Consider the following 19,674-nt stretch of genomic DNA (forward strand, 5'->3'; position numbering starts at 1 on the left):
AAGAGGAGAGCTCTTGTTTCCGGAGCTTCCACCTCAGTGTACACTGGTGTAGGCTGATCCCCGGCTAACCATTTTATGGCTCCAGGAGCCACTAACCACACAGATATGTTAAAGACCCCTCGAAATGGTATTATACCGGCAAGGGCCAGAAACACTAAAGTCCAAAGAGACTGCCATTCCAGCCCCATCATAAAGGCCACTCGGAAGGATCAGGATTTTACAGTCTTTATTAAGACAAGATTTATTAAGTGTCCCTCCCCAACACAAAGATGTTTACGCTTTGTGTGTGTGTGTGTGTGTGTGTGTGTGTGTGTGTGTGTGTGTGTGTAGCTCAGGGGACAGCTTGAGAGAGTTGGTTCTCTTTCTACCTTGTGGGTCCCAAGAACAGAACTCAGGTCATCGGGTTTGGCTGCAAGAGCCTTTATCCCCTGAGCCATCTTGTCAGCCCCGAGGTGCTTATTTGTAGAAAACAACTTGGCCCTCTGCATTCCACGATTCTGCTGAAAAGTAATCGGTTCTGAGCAGAGCTAGGAGAGATCACTAAGTAATCCAAGGGAAGCTGCCTCAAGACGGAAAAGGCAGTGAGCCCTGACAGCGATCGGGAGAAAACTCATCATCGATCATTTCGGGGTGTCAGTTTTCTGTTCACAGCTTCCCAGTTTGCTGTCATGGAGCGGTCCCTAATCCCCCCAAATCGTCCTTCTCACACCTGTGGGGTAGGCAGGGAGTTGACAACGCTTAGGCCGACCGAGCCCCGTTGGTCTGACACAGCAGACAGGAGGTGGCAAGTGAGGGAAAGCGGCGTTTGGTACGACTCTGGTGCTGGGGCTGTTGGTGGGATTAGCTGCCCGTTTGTCTGCACGCCGCTCTCTGCTCCTCAGTGTTCTCCACCACCACAGCAGCTGCTGCCCGGGAAGCCTGGGGACCGGACTCCCCTGGAGCGGATGGCAGTGGCAGGGGGTGGGCTATAAAGAACAGTTTTGTCTGGGAACAAAAGGCATCAATCAAGGCAGCGTCTTCAGCCTTTGATTTGGATGGGAGGGGGAAGGCAGGACCCAGCTTCCTCTGGCCATCTCCCTTTTCAAGTTAATAGGAAAGGAGCCTGCCTGCCCAGAGGTCTTCCTCGGGCCTGCCTCGGATGAAGTCACTCACGTCAGTATCTGAAATTGCCAGAAACCACTGGACTCCACGTTAGACGCCAGCTTTCCTGTAGGCCTGCAAGGCCCTGATCGCGCTAACTTTTCAAAGGCAGTACAGAGTCTAATTCAAAGGCACAAAGTAAGCCCAGCAGAAGTTCCTAATGGAACGGACAGAAGGAAGGCCCAAGGAAAGCAGGAGGTCACAGAAATGGAGCAGAGACTTGGGTCGGTCCGAGTCAAAGTTCAATCTAAATACTTCTGACAAGGAGCTGATTGCAGGAGAGCAGGGCCAGTGTTTCTGGGTACACACTTCTTAAAATATATTTGACAATCTCGATTCAGGCTGATCTATGGTATGAGCTGGGCTGTGGTAAGAGGATTAGTTCAAAGCTGGTCTGGACAGCTTACTGAGACCCTGTCAATAAAAACTAAAGAACCAGGTTCTAGCTCACAGATAGAAAGAGCGTTAGGTAGCATTGCCCTAGGTCCCATGACCAGAACTGCAAAATAAATAATAATAATAATAATAATAATAATAAAAAGAAGAAATTGAGGCTGGAGAGATGGCTCAGAGGTTAAGAGCACTGACTGCTCTTCCAGAGGTCCTGAGTTCAATTCCCAGCAACCACATGGTGGCTCACAACCATCTGTAATGAGATCTGGCGCCCTCTTCTGGTCATACATGCTGTATACAAAATAAAATATCTTTAAAAAAAAAAAAGTTCTACCATTGAGCTACATCCCTAACCTTTGGGGTGTTGGTTGGTTTGTTAAAAAAAAAAAAAGAAGAAGAAAATTGAAAAGTGAAGAAAAGGCCAGATGTGGTGGTGTACACCTTTCAACCCAGCACTCAGTTGGGGTCATGGGCAACTTATTCGTGCTCATACCCTGAGGAAAAATGGCTTCCCCTCCTGAAGCAGGCGTTAAGGGGCAGCAGCCCCTGAGCTAGGGAACGCTAGCTTGTTGCTGTTGTTTGCAGCTTTTGGTTTGAGGTGCTGTGTAGTTCAGACTGGCCTCCGACTCGAATCCTCCCTCCTCAGCCTCCCCAACACTGGGGTTACAGGCACAGGCCACAGCATTCTGCCCCACCCGACAACATAATTTTATCATTTTTTTTTGCGGGGGTGGGGTGGGGGGGTGGGGGGAGGGCATTTCAAGACAGGGGTTCTCTGTGTAGCCCTAGCTGTCCTGGAACTGTGGCCTTGAACTCACAGAGATCCGCCTGCCTCTGCCCCCTGAGTGTTGGGATTAAAGGCGTGTGCCGCCACCGCCCAGCTGATTTTTTTTTTTTTTAAACATTTCCTTATTTACCGTGTGTTTTGGAGGTGGAGGAGGAGACACAAGAACACAGGCTGTAGGAGCTGGTTCTCTCCTTCCGCTGTGTGGGTCTCAGGGATTAAAGTTAGGTCATCAGAGTTGGTGGCAAACACTCTTACCCCGACCATCTTGTGGGCACAAAGTACCATGGGAATAGGGTAGCAGCCATAGTGTCACGTTGCAACCCCAGCGTTCAAAAGACGAGACAGGAGGCCACACAAGTTTCCCCAGGCCGAGCTGTGGACTGAGATGCTGTTAAAAAAAATAGGTGTCGGGGAGGGAAGCATTGCCCAGAGGATAAAGGTGCTTGTCACACAAGCCTGGTGACCTAGTCCCCAGAACCAGAATCCACAGTTGCCCTCTGACCTCCACATGCACACTACACACATCCTCAAAATAAGTGAAAACATTAAAAAATAATAATAATAGTGCCGGGTGGTGGTGGTGGTGGTGGTGGTGGTGGTGGTGCACGCCTTTAATCCCAGCTCTCAGAAGGCAGAGACAGGTGGATCTCTGTGAGTTCGAGCCCAGCCTGGTCTACAGAGCGAGTTCCAGGACAGTCACCAAAACTACACAGAGAAACCCTGTCTCAAAAAACAAAACAAAACAAATAATAATAATAATAATAATAATAATAAGTGAAAAGCAGGTTGGGCATTTAGCTCCATGGTAGATGCTTGCCTGTGGCACATGAGACCCTGGGTTCATTCCCTAGTCCTGTCAAAGAATAAAACAAAATTATAAAAAAATCTTGGGGGCTGATCAGATAGCTTATCTGATAAAGGTTTTTGCCATCAAGCTTGATCCTTAGGAGCCACACTGTGGAAGGAGAGAACTGAGTCCCAAACGTTGTCCTCTGACCTCCACACAACACATCAATGCGTGTACACACACACACACACACACACACACACACACACACACACACACACACACTACATGAAATGAAATGTACTTCTTTTTTTTTTTTTTTGGTTTTTCGAGATAGGGTTTCTCTGTGTAGCTTTGCGCCTTTCCTGGAGCACACTTGGTAGCCCAGGCTGGCCTCGAACTCACAGAGATCCGCCTGGCTCTGCCTCCCAAGTGCTGGGATTAAAGGCGTGCGCCACCACCGCCCGGCAAAATGTACTTCTTTAAAATATGTCACCCAGTGATTACAGTGCACACCTCTCAGGAGGCAGAGGCAGGCAGATCTCTCTGAGTTTGAGGCCAGCCTGGTCTACAGAGCGAGATCCAGGACAGCCAGGGCTACATAGAGAAACCCTGTCTCAAAAAAAAAAAAAGTAATAAATAAAATAACAATAATTAAAACAACAACTCTGGCGCATACCTGTAATACCAGCATCGGAAGCCTGAGCCAAAAGGATTGGAGGCCATCCTGGGCTGCATAGTAAGACCCAGTCTCAAAAACAAACAAAAAAACTTCTTGGAAGACGAGATCTAAGATCTGTTTGGACAGGGACTTGCCTCAAAAACCTGAAGACTTCAGTTCGAACCCTGGAACCCACGTAAAAACGGAAGAAGAGAACAGATTCCACACAACGGTCCTCTGATACGCACACCTGACGCACACAGTAATAAATACATAAGAGTAAACTTTAAAAACAATTTCCTCAGTGATAACTAAGTATGAGGACCATACAGTATTCTTGATGATGTTTGGTGATAACTGAAAAGTGCTAGGGTAAAAATAAGACCACACAGGAACATTACTATTCTTACATATAATGCAGTTTTAGGAGGGCTTGACCTCCATCATCACTCTGGGAGGCAAACCCCACATCTGCTGGGCCATCCTGCTGGTCATCCTTATATTTATTTTTTGAGACAGAATTTCAGTAAATTGCCCAGGCTGGCCTTAACTTACTTAAAATTCTTTTTTTTTAAAAGATTTATTTGTTTGTTTGTTTGTTTATTATATACACAGAAGAGGGCACCAGATCTCATTACAGATGGTTGTGAGCCACCATGTGGTTGCTGGGAATTGAACTCAGGACCTCTGGAAGAGCAGTTGGTGCTCTTAACCTCCGAACCATCTCTCCAGGCCCCTCTTTTTTTGTTTTTTTCTTTAAATTTTTAATTATTCATTTTATTTTATTAGTGGTGTTTTGCCTGCATGTATGTATGTATATATGAATGTATGTATGTATGTGTACCATGTGCGTGCCTGGTGCCCACAGTAGTCAGAAGAGGGCATCAGATCCCCTGGAACTGGAGTTACAGATGGTTGTGAGCTGCCATGTGGGTGCTGGGTATAGAACTGGGGTCCTCCGCAAGAGCAGCCAGTGTTCTTAACCACTGAGCCACCTCTCCAGTCCCTGTTTTGTCTTTTAAGACAGGTTCTCAAGTGGTCCAGACTGGCCTTGAACTTGCCGTATAGCTGAGAATGATCTTTAACCCCCAGCCCCCTTATCTACCCTCCAGATCCTGGGATTATAGACACACACACACACACACACACACACACACACACACACACACACACTACCACGTCCTCTATTCCATGGTGCTGGGACTGGAGCCCAGCTCTTCATGCATGCCAGGCCACTCCACCAACTAAACCGCATCTGCAGCCCTGACCTTGACCTTGATATTTCTGCCCCAGCCTCCCAAGTAGCTAGAGTTACAGGTCTGCTCTACCACGACCAGCTTGCCGGGGAGGCACACGGGTGCCGTGGCACTGGCATGGGGGTCAGAGGACAACTTTGTGGAGTCTTCTAACTATACATGAGTTCAGGGGCTAGAACTCGGGTGGGTAGGCTTCCACAGCAGGGTCTTCAGCCACGGGGCCAGGTCCGCAGCCTGGTTTTGTTCTTAAGACAGTCTCACTGTGGAGCCCAGAGAGACCTCAAACTTAGGTCCTACTGGAGAACTCCAGCATTCTGTCTTGATGGCTGTGAGACACTGTGTGTTCTGTTGTTGTCTTTTCCCCAACAGGTGTGTGTGTGTGTGTGTATGTGTGTGTATGTGTGTGTATGTGTGTGTGTGCGCTTATGTGTGTGTGTATGTGCGTGTGTGTATGTGTGTGTGCATGTGTGTGTCTGTGTGTGTCTGTGTGTGTGTGTGTATGTGTCTGTGTGTGTGTGTGTGTGTGTGTGTGTGTGTGTGTGCTGGAGAGAAGACACAGCAGCTAAAGAGCACCCACTGCTCTCACAGAGGACCCAGATCCCCTCCTAGCATCCACGTGGTGCACAACCGTAGCTCCAGTTTTAAGGGATCTGATGCCTCTGCTGGCCTTGGGCGCTGCACTAACGTGGCCTGCAGCTACACATGCAGGCACATAGTCACACTAAGAACAAGTGGTAGGAGAGTATTTCGGGGCTGGAGAGATGACTTAGCATCAAAGAATGCTTATGCTCTTGCAGAAGACCCTAGCTGACTTCCAATACTCATGTCAGGTGACTTACAAGTACCTGTAATCCTAGGGCCACAGGCTCCAATGCCTCTGGCCTTCTCAGGGTCCTGCACTCACATGCAGACATATACCCACACAAAGACACATATATGTTTCTGTAATGTAAAGAAAAAATAGTTTATTACACATGTAGTTACTCAACCCATTAGGAAGGAGGCATCTTGTAAAAAGTAGATGCACAGCTTTTCCTAGTAAGACAGTCGCCGCTTGTCCTGAAGAGTGTGCTAAGGCTCTTCTTCTGGTACTGGAAAATGTCTAAGTTTAGGTTTGTTGGGGTTATTTTTCAACAACCAATCAGCTAGCCAGATCTATGGAGAAGATAAAAACTAAAGTTAATAAACATTTAACTAGTTCCTTTCTATGTATAATGAACCTATCAACTAGAAAATGAAGTATCTTTTTAAAAAAGATTTTTAAGACAGGATCTCACAGCCTAGGCTGTCTGGAACTTACTTTGTAGCCCAGGCTGGCCTTGAGCTTCTAGAGATCCAGCTGCCTCTGCCTCCTGGTGCTGAGATTAAAGGCGTGTGCCACCACCACCTGGCCCCAGTTTAGAGGGATCTTTATAATCCTGGAAGTTGACAAGTGACCACATAGAGATAGACCATATCCTCCAGTGGCCATTGTGTCAGTGGAGGCTGAGGTACAGACCAGACTACTGGTCTAACTTAAGGGGGTGTAGAATGTGAGCCTGGGGCAGTTAAACTAAGGCAGGAGGAGACTGGGGCAAAGCAAAGAGAGCAGGCTGTTACCTGCTTAGAACGGAGAGAGACTGTAACAATCGTAACAAAAAACTCAAGCTTAACCTGGAGCTTATGCAGGGACACTTGGCTCAGTCTGGGAGGAAGGGACTGGACCTCCCTGGACTGAGTCTACCAGGTTGATTGCAGTCCTCGGGGAGGATTTGCCCTGGAGGAGGTGGGAATGGGGGGTAGGCTGGGGGTAAGGGGAGGATGTGGGAGGGGGGAGAATAGGGGAACCCGTGGCTGATATGTAGAACTGAATGGTATTGTAAAATAAAATAAAATTTAAAAAAAAAACAAAACCCTCAAGCTTTCACGTGTTGTGGCCAACCTGAACAATGCTAATAAGAAACATATGAAATGAAAATTTTTGCAACATAGTGAAATCATTCTTCTATACTGTTAGCTTTTCATTGCAAAATGGTTAAGAGTGCCGGGCGGTGGTGGCGCACGCCTTTAATCCCAGCACTGGGGAGGCAGAGCCAGGCGGATCTCTGAGAGTTCGAGGCCAGCCTGGGCTACGCAGAGAAAAGAAACCCTGTCTCGAAAAACCAAAAAAAAAAAAAAAAAAAAAAAGTTAAGAGTATGAGTTTGGATTGGATTGTGTCACATGCCTTTAATTCTAGCACTTGGGAGGCAGAAAAGATGAATCTTTTTGAGTTTGAGGCTAGCCTGGTCTACTGGTCTACACGGCCTGGCTGCGAAACAGCTTTTAAAATCACTTTAAGAATAAAAAATAAAGGCTGAGTGTGGTGTGAGTTCGAGGCCAGCCTGGTCTATAGACTGAGTTCCAGAACAGCCAGGACTACACAGAGAAACCCTGTCTCAAAACAAAACAACAACAAATAAACAAAAAACAAAGTCTTACACACACACACACAAATAATAAGTGTAATTAACATTTTTTAAGAGCCAGGCAGTAGTGGTGCACACCTTTAATCATAACACTCAGGAGGCAGAGCAAGGCAGATAATTTATGAGTTTGAGGTCAGCCTGGTGTACAGAGCGAGTTCCAGAACAACCAGAGCTACACAGAGAAACCCTGTGTTGGAAAAACAAAACAAAACAAAAACATTTAAGATCTGGGGATTGGTTCAGTTGACGGAATGCTTGCCTATTAGATACAAAGCCTTGGGTTTGATCCCCAGCATCTGTCACCCTGGGAAAAGAGGCACACATCTGTAATCCCAGCACTTGGGTGGTGGAAACAGGAAGATCCAGAGTCTAAAGTCATCCTTGGCTTCATAGCTCGTCTGAGACCGGCTCAGGCTGCAGGGAATCCTCTCCCACAATACAAACAAAAGAAAACAATGGTAATAATTATAATAATAAATGGAGGGCCAGAGACATGGCTTGGCAGGTAAAAGTACTTGCCACCAAGCCTGAAGACCTTAGTAAGGTCCTGAGGACTCTCACCGTGGAAGGACAAGGGCCTCTCTGGTCTCCATATGTGTGCTGTAGTACACATGATAAGAAAATAATAAAAAAATAAATGCAAGTGTTGCAACATTTCAATGGACCGTGAGAGGCTCAGGGGGCTGACCCCTCCCTAGGGAGTCCTAGGAAGTCAATGGCTCCTGGAGGGGCAGTGACATTTGCCTCAGCAACGCCACCACCTGTGAGGTGCCCTGGTCATACATACCCTCACCAGCGCTCCTGCGAATGGCCCCAGTGAAACTGAGTCAAAAGAAGCAGGAAGACTCGGAAGCTGGAGGAGGGGCCCGCTGGGAAGAGGAGGGGGTTATCGGGAGTGGAGCGGGGATAATGGCAGGTAAACGGGGTGTGCACACACACGTGTGACCAAAAATACATCATCTCCTAGTAAGTTAGAGGCCTAGACAGAGGGACCTTGGCTGGAAAACCACAACATTCAAGGCCAGCCTGGTCTACATAGTGAGTTCTAGGGCAGCCTGGGCTCCATAGTGAGACCCTGCCCCCCCCTCCCAAATAAACAAACAAAACTGTCCAACAAAACAACAATAAGCAAGAAAAATCACCCAGTACCATGTACATGTATGGAAATGTCACAATGGAACTTATTGTGTAAAATTACTATATGCTAATAAAAACATTAATAAAAAGAAAGAGAAAATGGAATCCCAGGATGGAACTCAGTTCATGAGGCTTGCATAGTAAGTGCTTTACCGATCTCTCACCAACCCACCCAGCTCCCCGCCACACACACCTTTGTTGTTTTGTTCTGTTTTTTTGAGACAGGGTCTCATTACATAGCCTTGGCTGGCCTGGAATCCAATATGCAGACCAGACCAGCCTTGAATTCACACAGATCTGCCTGCTTCTACTTCCAGGTACTGAGATTAAAGGCATGGGCCACCATGACCAGACCACCTTTTGAAATTTTTTTTATTTTGAGACAGGGTCTCACTAAATTGTCCTGCTTGGTGGCCACAGAGTCAAGACATAGACCAGGAAAGCCTCAGAACTTGTGGGTCTTCAGACTAAAAGAATAAATATTAGCCAGACATGGTAGTGCCATCTTTGATCCCAGCACTCAGGAGGCAGAGGCGAGTAGATCTTTGTGAGTTTGAGGCCAGCCTGGTTTAGGGCAGCCAGGGCTAAGTAGTGAGATGCCATCTCAAAAACAAACAAACAAGGGCTGGAGAGATGGCTCAGAGGTTAAGAGCACTGACTACTCTTCCAGAGGTCCTGAGTTCAATTCCCAGCAACCACATGGTGGTTCACAACCAACCATAATGAGATCTGGTATCCTCTTCTGACTTACAGGTGTATATGCAGACAGAACACCGTATACATAATAAATAAATAAACCTTTAAAAAACAAACAAACAAACACAGTTCTAAATAGGAAAATGATAAACAATATTCTCTAGTGTGAATAAAAAAGTATCTTACATAAGGGTCTGCCGGTTTCTGCTTACAAAGCTCTGTGAGTCCCTGAAGTAGGGTTGGCGTTACGTACAGATTTAAATAGTCCTTAGCAGCTTGTCCAATTGGAATGGGTTCAATAATCACTGCAAATAGAAAAAAGTTCTCACTAAAAAGCAAATAGAAGTGCTTAAACATTATACAGCTATCAAAGAGGATGCTTTCAAAAGTTTTCAACTGTTGGGAGACTTATCATTGTGAGTTTTAAATTTGATTTCTATTTCTTTACATTTATTAAAGTGTTATAATTATTATTATTGGCTTTCTGATAGAGTCTCACCATAGTTCAGGCTGGCCTGGGACTCACTAAGTCGCCTAGGCTGGCATCAAACTCAGGGTGATCTTCCTGCTCGGCCACCTGAATCCTGTGATAACAGGCGTGAGTCGCCACACTCTACCTGCTTACTAAGGTATTGTTTACACATAGTATTTGCTAAATTTGTGATCACACAGAGAAATAAATAGAATTTAAATTAAAAAATATCAATAACAACCGCACACAAAAGAACTAAAGCAAAACCAGTCCAAACCCCGTGGCCACTCAGGAGGCTGGCACAGATAGACCGAAGAAAGGCTTACTACCTGTGGACTTGTCTCAAAAGATAAAGGACTGAAGCCGGGCAGTGGTGGCGCATGCCTTTAATCCCAGCACTCGGGAGGCAGAACCAGGCGGATCTCTGTGAGTTCGAGGCCAGCCTGGGCTACCAAGTGAGTTCCAGGAAAGGCGCAAAGCTACACAGAGAAACCCTGTCTTGAAAAACAAAAAAACAAAAAAAAACAAACAAACAAAAAGATAAAGGACTGGAAAGTCAGGCTGCAGTACATGCCTGAAACCCCAGCACTCAGAAGCTGGAGGCAGGGAGATCAGGAGGAGGTCAAGGCCAGCCTGAGACACACAGGCTGGAGAGACGGCTCAGTGGTTAAGGTCAGTTTTTCTTCCCAGATACATATCTCAGCACCCACATCAGGCGGTTCACAGCTGTCATAAACTCTAACTCCAGGGGATCCAATGCCTTCTTCTGGCCTCTGAGGACATCTGCACACATGTGACATACACTCACATTGCCATAAGCAAAAATAAAATAAATAGTAGCAATAAATAAGTAAATAAAAGGCTGAGGATTTAGCAGCTCACTGGCAAAGATTTTCCTGTCCTGAAGTCCTAGGCTCACCCCTAGTACTTAAAAGACAGTATGCCCACTTCTTCACTAATTCTGCTTTTTTCCTTTCCTTTTTTCTTCTTCTTTTTTTTATTTATTTATTTTTATTTATTTTTTTATTTTTTTGAGATAGGGTTTCTCTGTGTAGCCCTGACTAGAACTCGCTTTGTAGACCAGACTGGCCTCAAACTCAGAGATCTACCTGCCTCTGCCTCCTGAGTTTTGGAATTAAAGGTGGTGACCTACCACCACCCGGCCAGTATGTCCATTTCTTAAAGGGTTACCAGCTTCAAAACTTCAAATTGGATGGAAATCAAAAAGGATCTGCAATTACCAAATTCACAGTGACTTAAGACTTTCTTGTTTTGTTTTGTTAGGAAAAAGACATGTTTACCAAGTCCACAACAAAGGAGCAGTGTTCAAGGTCAGCGACCGACTGAGTACTGCTGCAATAGAATCTGTGAACTTGTTACATCTCTTATCCTCTGTGCCTGGAACACTTCTGAAGTTTTGTGGGCCATTAGGAAGAAGGATAACACAATAGGAGAGCAATCCTAAACAAGTCCGTTGAGGAGAAAGAAAGAACTCTGCAGAGACTCCAGGGCTCAGCATACTTCTGTAGGTGCTGTTCACTTTTCAGCTTTTGGGTTCAAGATTAGTTTTGTTTCTGTTTTTAAAATATTTATTTCATGTGTGTGAATGTTTTGCCTGCATGTTATGTATGAATGTGCACCAGGTGCATGCCTGGTGCCCAAGAAGTTCAGAGGAGGGTGTTGGATCCCCTGGAACTGGAGTTATGAGCTGCCACGGGGGTGCCGGAGACTGAACTCTGGTCCTTAGCAAGAGCATCGAGTGCTCGTAACTGCTGAGTCAGCTCGCCCACCCTCGTCTCTGTTTTTGTGTTACTGAGACAGGTCTATGTAGCCCAGGCTGGCCTGGAACTCACAGCGATCCACCTGCCTCTGCCTCCCAGGTGCTGAGAGTTTGTTTCTTGTTTTGCTTTTGTGCTTTGTTTGTTTGTTTTGAGACAAGGTCGGGGGTAGTCTACACTGACTTCCGACAGGGTTCAGACACTGAACTTCTGATCCTTCTGTCCTCCCCTCTCCAGAGCTAAAATCAGGATCACAGGCCTGTGGCCTCTGCCTGCTTTTGTCTAGCGCTGGGATTCAAACCCAGGACTTTCCAGGAGCTCAGCAAGTACCCTACAAACTGAGCTACATCCCAGGCCCCTCCAGCTTCAGGTTCAGATGACTCACAACCAGAAAATAGAACAAAGTATATTTGGAGGAAAATTCCTTCTTCTCAGACACGTCTTCAAGATAAAAACAAACTTTAAGAAGTGAACAATTTGGAGGTGGAGTCAAGAAAGCAGGCGTGAGAAACTCACCTTCTGGAAACATGAAGCGAATCTCTCTTTCTGAGGCAGCGAAGTCCTTGCTCCCATGGAGGGCGTTCCGTAGCTCATCTGTACCGTAAATTGCCCTTAGACTAAAGCAGATTACGGATGTTGCCCTTTCAACTCTGACACCCTTCCTTACTTTACAGGGGACTGTTCCCTTTTCATTATTTGAAGGAGTGGGGGATCACATATGGAGGTCAGAAGACTTCTTCAGGAGTGGTTTTCTCCTTCCAGTTCATGGGTCCTGAGTTCGAATCCAGATCATCCCATTTGGCAGCAAGTACTTTACCCAATGAGTCATCTTGCCAGCCTTTTCTATTTGTTTGTTTGTTTTTAGACAGGGCATCACTAATATAATTTTAAGCTTTTCATCTACTTAGATGACAGTCAAATAAATTTATGTATGCTGGTGGAATACACTGTGAAAACAGGCATTCTCTAGGTGAAGAAAGGTGTTTTGCAAGAAGTGAAAGGAAATATCAATCCAAAAGTGTGATAGCTGTTTCATTTCTAGAAACTAGAAATCACCCTAAAAATTTGGATTTTTTTTTTTTTTTTTGAGACAGTTTCTTACTATGTATCCTGGGCTGACCTGGACTTGCTGTCCAGATCAGGTTAGCCTTAAACTCTCAGAAACTTGCCTGCCTTTGTCTCTTAAGCACTGAAATTAAAGGTATGCACCGTGTCCAGAAAAGACACCTAGAAATTCTAGTTTTCCCCTTACAAATCCCATTCAGGACCAGTGAGAGGACTCAGCTGCTGAGGGCATTGATGCCAAGCCCGAGTGTGGTCCCGGGATCCTGAGGGAGAGAACTGACTCCCACGAGCCACCTCTGACCTCCACAAGTTCAAGGTAGACACACCCACAGAGTAAGTGAATAAAATGTAGCGTCAACAACCCTGCTCCATAGCCATGTGTCCTGGCTCACCCCTGTAACCCCAACATGGGGAAGGGGGAGAGAGACAAGAGGATTGTCACAAATTCAAAGCTAGCCTGGGCAAACAGCGAATTACGGCCAACTTAGGCTACAGAGCAAGACCTAGTCTCAAAAATAATTAAAACAAGACAAAACAACAACAATAAAACCAAGCTGGGTGGTGTGGCACACACCTTTGATCCCAGCACTCAGGAGGCAGAGATGGGCGGATTTCTAATTTTGAGGCCAGCCTGGTCTACAGTGGGAGTTCCAAGACAACCAGGGCTATACAGTGAAACTCGGTCTCAGAAAAAAAAAAACAAAAACAATCAATCAATCAATCCTACGGTACAGGCAGTTTAATGCAAGGCTAATCAGCCATCAATAAGATATTCTCTGACGCTTTCTATATCATTTGGTATTAAGAGAGCACTGAAACATGAGAATGTCAAATTCACTGCCTTACATCAGAGAAAAGTTCATTTAGGAGAACTTCCATGGGTGGAAAACACTCATCAAAAAGATAGCAGGTTTGGAGTGCTTTGTTTCTTTGGTTTTCATACTTTAAGAGGGCATCAGCTGGGCGGTGGTAGCACGCACCTTTAATCCCAGCACTCAGGAGGCAGAGCCAGGATCTCTATGAGTTCGAGGCCAGCCTGGCCTACAGAGTGAGATCCAAGACAGCCAGGGCTACACAGAGAAACCCTGTCTCAAAAAAACAAAAAAGAAAACAAGAGGGCTTCAGTCCTTCAAGCCCAGGGAAATTACCTGTCCGGGTGTGTCTCCTTAGCTAGTAAACTATTAGACGGTCCCATAAGTTCTTTCCAGTAAGAGATGGCGTTATATCTAGCTAATATCATGGCAACAAGAGGTCCAGAACTCATATAAGCTGTTAAGTTTGGGAAAAACATTTTCCCATACTGTTCCACGTAAAAGTTGCTACAGTGCTCAGGGCTCAGATGCAGTTTTCGTCTCTGTAAACAAAACAAAGTCAACAAAAGCATTTAAAGTGACAGCTCAATAAAGCCATTAATAAAGCTCATTAAGTCATTAATAACTGCCAAGGCACGGTGGCTCATGCCTGTAATTATCTTTGTATTAGTATACAGAAATGATATTTAAATTAAATATGTTCAGAGGAAGTATTTATCCCACTTAAAAAAAAAAAAAAAAAAAAAAAAAAAAGATCCCTAGGCTGATGGGCTGGTGAGACCGCTCCACGGGAAAGATGCTTGCTGACCAGGCTGAGGCTCCAAGTTCAATCCCCAGAATTTAATGTTGGGAAGAGAGAACTGATTCCCTAAGTTTTCAGACTGAAACACACACACACACACACACACACACACACACACACACACACACACACACACACACATAAATATACAAACATTTTTTTTAAAGAGTGTCTGCTGAGCAGTCATGAGGACCAGAGTTTGGGTCCTGGCACCTGCATTACACGCAGGGGTATCCACCAAACGCCTGTAACTCCACCTACAAGGGATTCGATGCCCTCTTCTGGCATCCATGCGCGGGTCTAGGCACACGTACACACACACAGTCACCCAGAGATCAGGCAAGCTTGGTCTGCATAGTGAGGTCGGCTAGTCACTGTCTCTAAAGCAAACAAACAAACAAACAACAACAACAACAACAAAATGGAAACCTTAGTTTAGCTCCAGGCATGGTATGAGAGGGTGTAGAGAATCCTCAGACCATATAAAGGAATATTTTGATAAACTCTACAGCCAGCTCCCAAGAAGTCTAGCCCTCCATGACTCCGCCCGCTCCACCACGCCCAGTGCACAAGCTGTTGGTTTTGAGACGGGGTCTTACGACTTAACCCAGGCTGGCCTCCCTCCCCGTAGCCCGTCTGTCCGGCGGGTGCTTGCTGCCTTGGTCTCCCTGGACACAGGCATGCCCAGCAGCCACGCGCCCCTTTCTGCAGGCTCGCTAGCTCCTGCAGCGTAACTTAAAAAAATTTAGAGTTCATCTTTAAAGTCGATACAAAAATTAACGGCTTTATTGGTTGTTTCGAAATGAAATCTGGTGAAAAATCGTTTGAAATAGTTTTATGCCGCGGTGATAGCGAATGTGTGGACCACAGCTCAGTGTGTGACGAAGAAAATGCTGCCCCCTGCTGGAAGGAGAGAGGTTTTCAGCGCCTCGCTCACAAACCAATCTCCCAAACACCGTCCGATGTCACAGGAACCCGCGGCAAGAGTCAAATTCAGAAAGTAGGCTGGTGGAGGGGCTGGTGAAGACAGAAACACACCTCACCCACCCACTTTTTAAAAAGACTTCACAGCTTCAGGTTGAAAAACTACGGATGAATAGTGGCGAGGGTCACAAAACAAGGCGAATTACTTAACACCACTGTGCTGTGCCTTAAAAGGAGTTTAAATGGTACAATTGATGTAACATCTACCCCGCCAAATAAAGCAAAAGAAACAAAATTCATCGCTGTGGCTGACCCAGCAGCAGAGACAGGGGCTGCATACACAGACCGCAGCTGTCCCTGGTCTTCCGTTCACCGCTGGCCAAAGAGTCTACTGATTTGTTTGGTTTGAGACAGGGTCTCTCTGTGTAGCCCTGGGACGGTCTGGAACTCACAGAGATCCACTTCCCTTTGCCTCCTCAGTGCTTGGATTGAAGGTGTGTACCACCATGTCCAGCCCATGAATTTTAATTTATAGTCAATCCGAGCCGCTTAGTTACTAAGTCTGTCATTGTTTTTTCAAATGTGGACTTAAGTTTTAGAGAGCTAGCTCAGGGATTAAATCGACGACTGCGCAATGTAAGGACCTGAATTTGGATCCCCAGGGTTTTCCTAATGCCCAACATTGTCGTGGGAGTTTGTCATCCCTGCGCACCTGTGGAGACAGGGCAGCTGGAGAGAGGAGGGACCTCAGAAGTTCGTGCCCAGTTAGCTCAATAATGTAGGAGCAAACAAGAAAGCCTGTTCCAGACAGCAGACAAGCTGAGGACTGGGGCCCGAGTAGCGTGTAAGCACAAACCACACAAAGATAAAGACTTTTTTAAAAGGACTTAAAACATTTTGGGGGCGGGGTTCCAAAACAAAGTTTCTCTGTGTAGCCCCAGCTGTCCTGGAACTCACAGAGATTCGACTGCCTCTGCCCCCACCCCATGCTGGGATTAAAGGCGTGGACCACCACTGCCTGGCATACTTGATACATCTTAAATATGTAGAGTACAGAAGCCAGAGCTCCCTACTACTGTAAGAGTTTGATTCCCACCAAAAAAGAAAAAAAAGAAAATATTTCTCTCTGTGAGTTCAATCCTCAACACTGTGTGAATATGCATGTAAGTCCAGCACTTGGGAGGTAGGAGAATCCAAAATTTAAGGTCGTTGTAGCAAGCTTGAAGTCAGTCTGGGCTACCTAAGATCCTGTCTCAAGGAAACAAAACAAGCCGGGCGGTGGTGGCGCAAGCCTTTAATGGTGCACTCGGGAGGCAGAGCCAGGAGGATCTCTGTGAGTTCGAGGCCAGCCTGGTCTACAGAGCGAGATCCAGGACAGGCACCAAAACTAACAGAGAAACCCTGTCTCCAACACACACACACACACACACACACACACACACACACACACACACACACACACACGAGTTTGATCCCAGTTAGAGATACCTTTCTTTGAAAAAAAAAAAAAACCTACAGAATTTAAAACTAAGCCAGGCATAATGGCACACCGTGTGCAATCCCCGCACTCAGGAGCCCGCAGCAGCAGAATTTGTAGCCACATAGTGAGATCCTCTCAGAAAACAAAGCATCTTACTTTGTTTGTGAGCATCTTACTCACAGCTCGAGTGAAGGAGAAGGCAGGGGATCATCCTGAACTAAATAGCAAGAGACTTTCTTTGTTTCTCTCTTTCTCTCTTTTTAGGCAAAGGGTCTCAGGTAGCCCAGGCTAGCCTCAAACTCACTATGTCGCTGGGGATGACCTCATCAAGCTTCTGGTCCTCCTGCCTCAGTGCCCTGAATATGGACACTGGCCTCCAGGTTTTGGGCGGTGCTGGAGGTGGAAGCCGTGGTTCTACATTTGCTAGGCATCTATGCCACCACTGAGCTGCACCCTCAGCCTGAGAACCCGGATCTCTAAGTACCTTCCCCGCCCCCAATTGCTTGTTTAGCCACTTTTCTTCTTGAAGAAGTCACAGTCATGATTTAATATTTTCAGCTGGGGGAAACTGGTAGGGATTGAATCCCCAGCCTGTGCTTGCTAAGCCAGTGTTCTGCCACTCAGCCACACCCGAGCCCCACCTGTAAGCTTAATTTTTAAAGATTTAGGTCCATTTAGAGCTATCCCAGTATAAGATACTCAATTTTCTTCACAACATTTGTTAAAGACTTTGTGTTCGTCTGAATATTTCTTGTACCATCTCAACTTCCTCCCATCATCTCCCTCCCCCCTCCCCCCTCCCTTCTCTCTCTCTCTCTCTCTCTGTGATATGCATGTCTGTGTTCCTGTGTACACATACACACACATATGTGGGGGTGCAGGTGCCATGCGTGTGGAGCCAGAGATCCACATTGGGTGTTAACCTCAGTTGCTCACCACCTTGGATCTCCCACTGAACCCGAAGTTCACCGATCTGAGGAGACTTGTGGGCTCACCAGTTCCAGGACCCTCCTGCCCTGCCTCCCCAGCACGGGATTACCCACAGCTGTCCATGACTGCTGGGGATTCAAACTCAGGTCCTTGTGCCTGCTCAGCAAACACTGCCACAAGCCCCTTTCCAGCAAAATGTTCTTTATTTGAAAACACTGACAAAATAGAAAATAGGATGGTAGTCTGATACTGTATCTTTTTTTGTTTTTGTTTTTGTTTTGTTTTGTTTTCGAGACAGGGTTTCTCTGCTTAGCTTTGCGCCTTTCCTGGAGCTCACTTGGCAGCCCAGGCTGGCCTCGAACTCACAGAGATCTACCTGGCTCTGCCTCCCGAGTGCTGGGATTAAAGGCGTGCGCCACCACCGCCCGGCTGATACTGTATCATTTTTGTTGTTGATTTCAAGACATGGTCTCACTATGTAGCCCTGGCTGGCCAGGAACTTGCTATGGAGATCAGGCTGGCCTTAAACTCACAGAAATACACCTGCTTCTGCCTCAGCAGTGCCTGGATTAAAAGCACCACACTCAGCTGTATACATGTAAGAGAATAAAAAAACTAGTAGTTCAAATTAAATTCAAAAATATTAAAATATTGTTCTATCTGATACATTTATACACGTTGTCTTTTGTTGGAGACCTTGTCCAACCAGAGGACAGCTGGAACTCTGTGAAGGATGGTGGGGAGCTCAGGATCCTTCAGTCTTACCCTACCTAGGGCTGGGATCATAGGCTTACAAGACCACTTCCAGGGCCCGGGTCCCCTGTGGCCCAGGCTGGCCTAGAACTTCCTGTGTAACACAAGCTGACCTCTCAATGTCCTCTGGAAGGCCGGGCTTCCATGACTGCAGAACAAACGGTCTTAAAACATTAAATGTGTGCCAGGCAGTGGTGGCGCACACTTTTGGTCCCATCACTCAGGAGGCAGAGGCGGGTGGATCTCTGAGTCTGGGGCTAGCCTGGTCTACAGAGGGAGTTCCGGGTTAGCCAGGGCTACCCAGAAAGAAGCCCTGTTTAAAAACAAACAAACAAGCAAACAAACACCCTGCCAACACTAGAGAACCTAACTGTGCACCATAATATTGCACATAACCTAGAAGGAATAAGTAGATTCTGATTTCCCCTGGGAAAGGACAGTGCAGTAAGTTAAGTCATTTCCTGTCTCTACACCTGACCTGGAGAAGTTCAGAGAAGGAAAGGGCAATCCGGCTTCTTTGGTGTCTTATTCTATATCTTTTGGAAGTGTGAAAAACTTACCTGGTACATGTAACTTGTTTGGTTTTTGAGACAGGTCTCACAGAGCCAAGGCTGACCTGTCAACTTTGAAGTCACTGCATAGCTGAATTCCTGATCCTCCTGCCTCCACCTCCCCGGTACCAAGATTACAGGCACGTGCCTACCCGCCTACCTTACATATAACCTTTATATTTAGAAATGTAAACTGATTGTTACCACGGATCTAGTTGGGTGGGTACATTTATATAAGTATAGCACAAACTAATAGAAGAGACGCCAGGAGTTACCTGAATGATGGTGAATCCGGATCTGAGAATAATGTCGCGTATCTCCTCCTCTTTGTCAACAATATCTGGCTTGATAATGGCTAGTGTTTTTTCTACATATATCTGAGGCAGGGGCATTGACACCTCCATTCTGGCGCTTCCCGGTATAATTTACTAATCTCCTGACCAGGTATCCACTGCAGTGACAGCCCCAACCCGTGGCAGTATTTGGTGCTAGGCTTGATTAATTTGTGAAAATGGAAACTGCCATGTTTTCCTACAAGCAGTCTTGCAAGAATATGACTTGTATAGAGCCCAAGTGGAGCCCTGGTCGCTTCACTGAGGCAGGAGGATGGACTGTATCAGTGCCGCTCTCCAGTAGGGGAAGGCCCTAGCCGGCTGCCCTAGCGAAGGGCCCCTACTCCGCAAGGACCACTTTTTACAGGCTTAGGCGTGACTGCAAGGTAGGCCCCCCAGGTCCTTAGGAAATCTCCAGGCTAGACCCTCCCAGCTCTCACCTCCGTTCTGGTGTTGTCAAACCCCGTTGCTAA

General features: G+C 46.3%; 1 protein-coding gene across 1 annotated transcript; it reads right to left on the minus strand.

The window, feature by feature from the left end:
- Positions 1–5,963: 5,963 nt before the first annotated feature.
- On the minus strand, positions 5,964–19,414 carry Nme5 (NME/NM23 family member 5). The gene is made up of 5 exons (XM_006977918.3): positions 19,145–19,414; positions 13,766–13,971; positions 12,069–12,169; positions 9,489–9,607; positions 5,964–6,179 (listed from the first exon to the last, which is right to left on the minus strand). Exons 1-5 carry the CDS (start codon positions 19,271–19,273, stop codon positions 6,096–6,098), a joined length of 639 nt encoding a protein of 212 aa, XP_006977980.1. The 5' UTR covers positions 19,274–19,414; the 3' UTR covers positions 5,964–6,095.
- Positions 19,415–19,674: the final 260 nt, after the last annotated feature.

Source organism: Peromyscus maniculatus, chromosome 19 (genome assembly GCF_049852395.1).
Source record: "Peromyscus maniculatus bairdii isolate BWxNUB_F1_BW_parent chromosome 19, HU_Pman_BW_mat_3.1, whole genome shotgun sequence".
Taxonomy (NCBI): domain Eukaryota; kingdom Metazoa; phylum Chordata; class Mammalia; order Rodentia; family Cricetidae; genus Peromyscus; species Peromyscus maniculatus.

What these genes read in the sequence shown, in the direction of transcription:
- Nme5 (XM_006977918.3), bottom strand. Translation starts at nt 19,273, where the DNA reads ATGGAGGTGTCAATGCCCCTGCCTCAGATATATGTAGAAAAAACACTA. An exon ending in CCGGATTCACCATCATTCAG is followed by an intron (nt 13,972 to 19,144) that starts GTAACTCCTGGC and finishes TTTTGTTTACAG; the next exon opens with AGACGAAAACTGCATCTGAG. An exon ending in AAGGAGACACACCCGGACAG is followed by an intron (nt 12,170 to 13,765) that starts GTAATTTCCCTG and finishes AATCTGCTTTAG; the next exon opens with TCTAAGGGCAATTTACGGTA.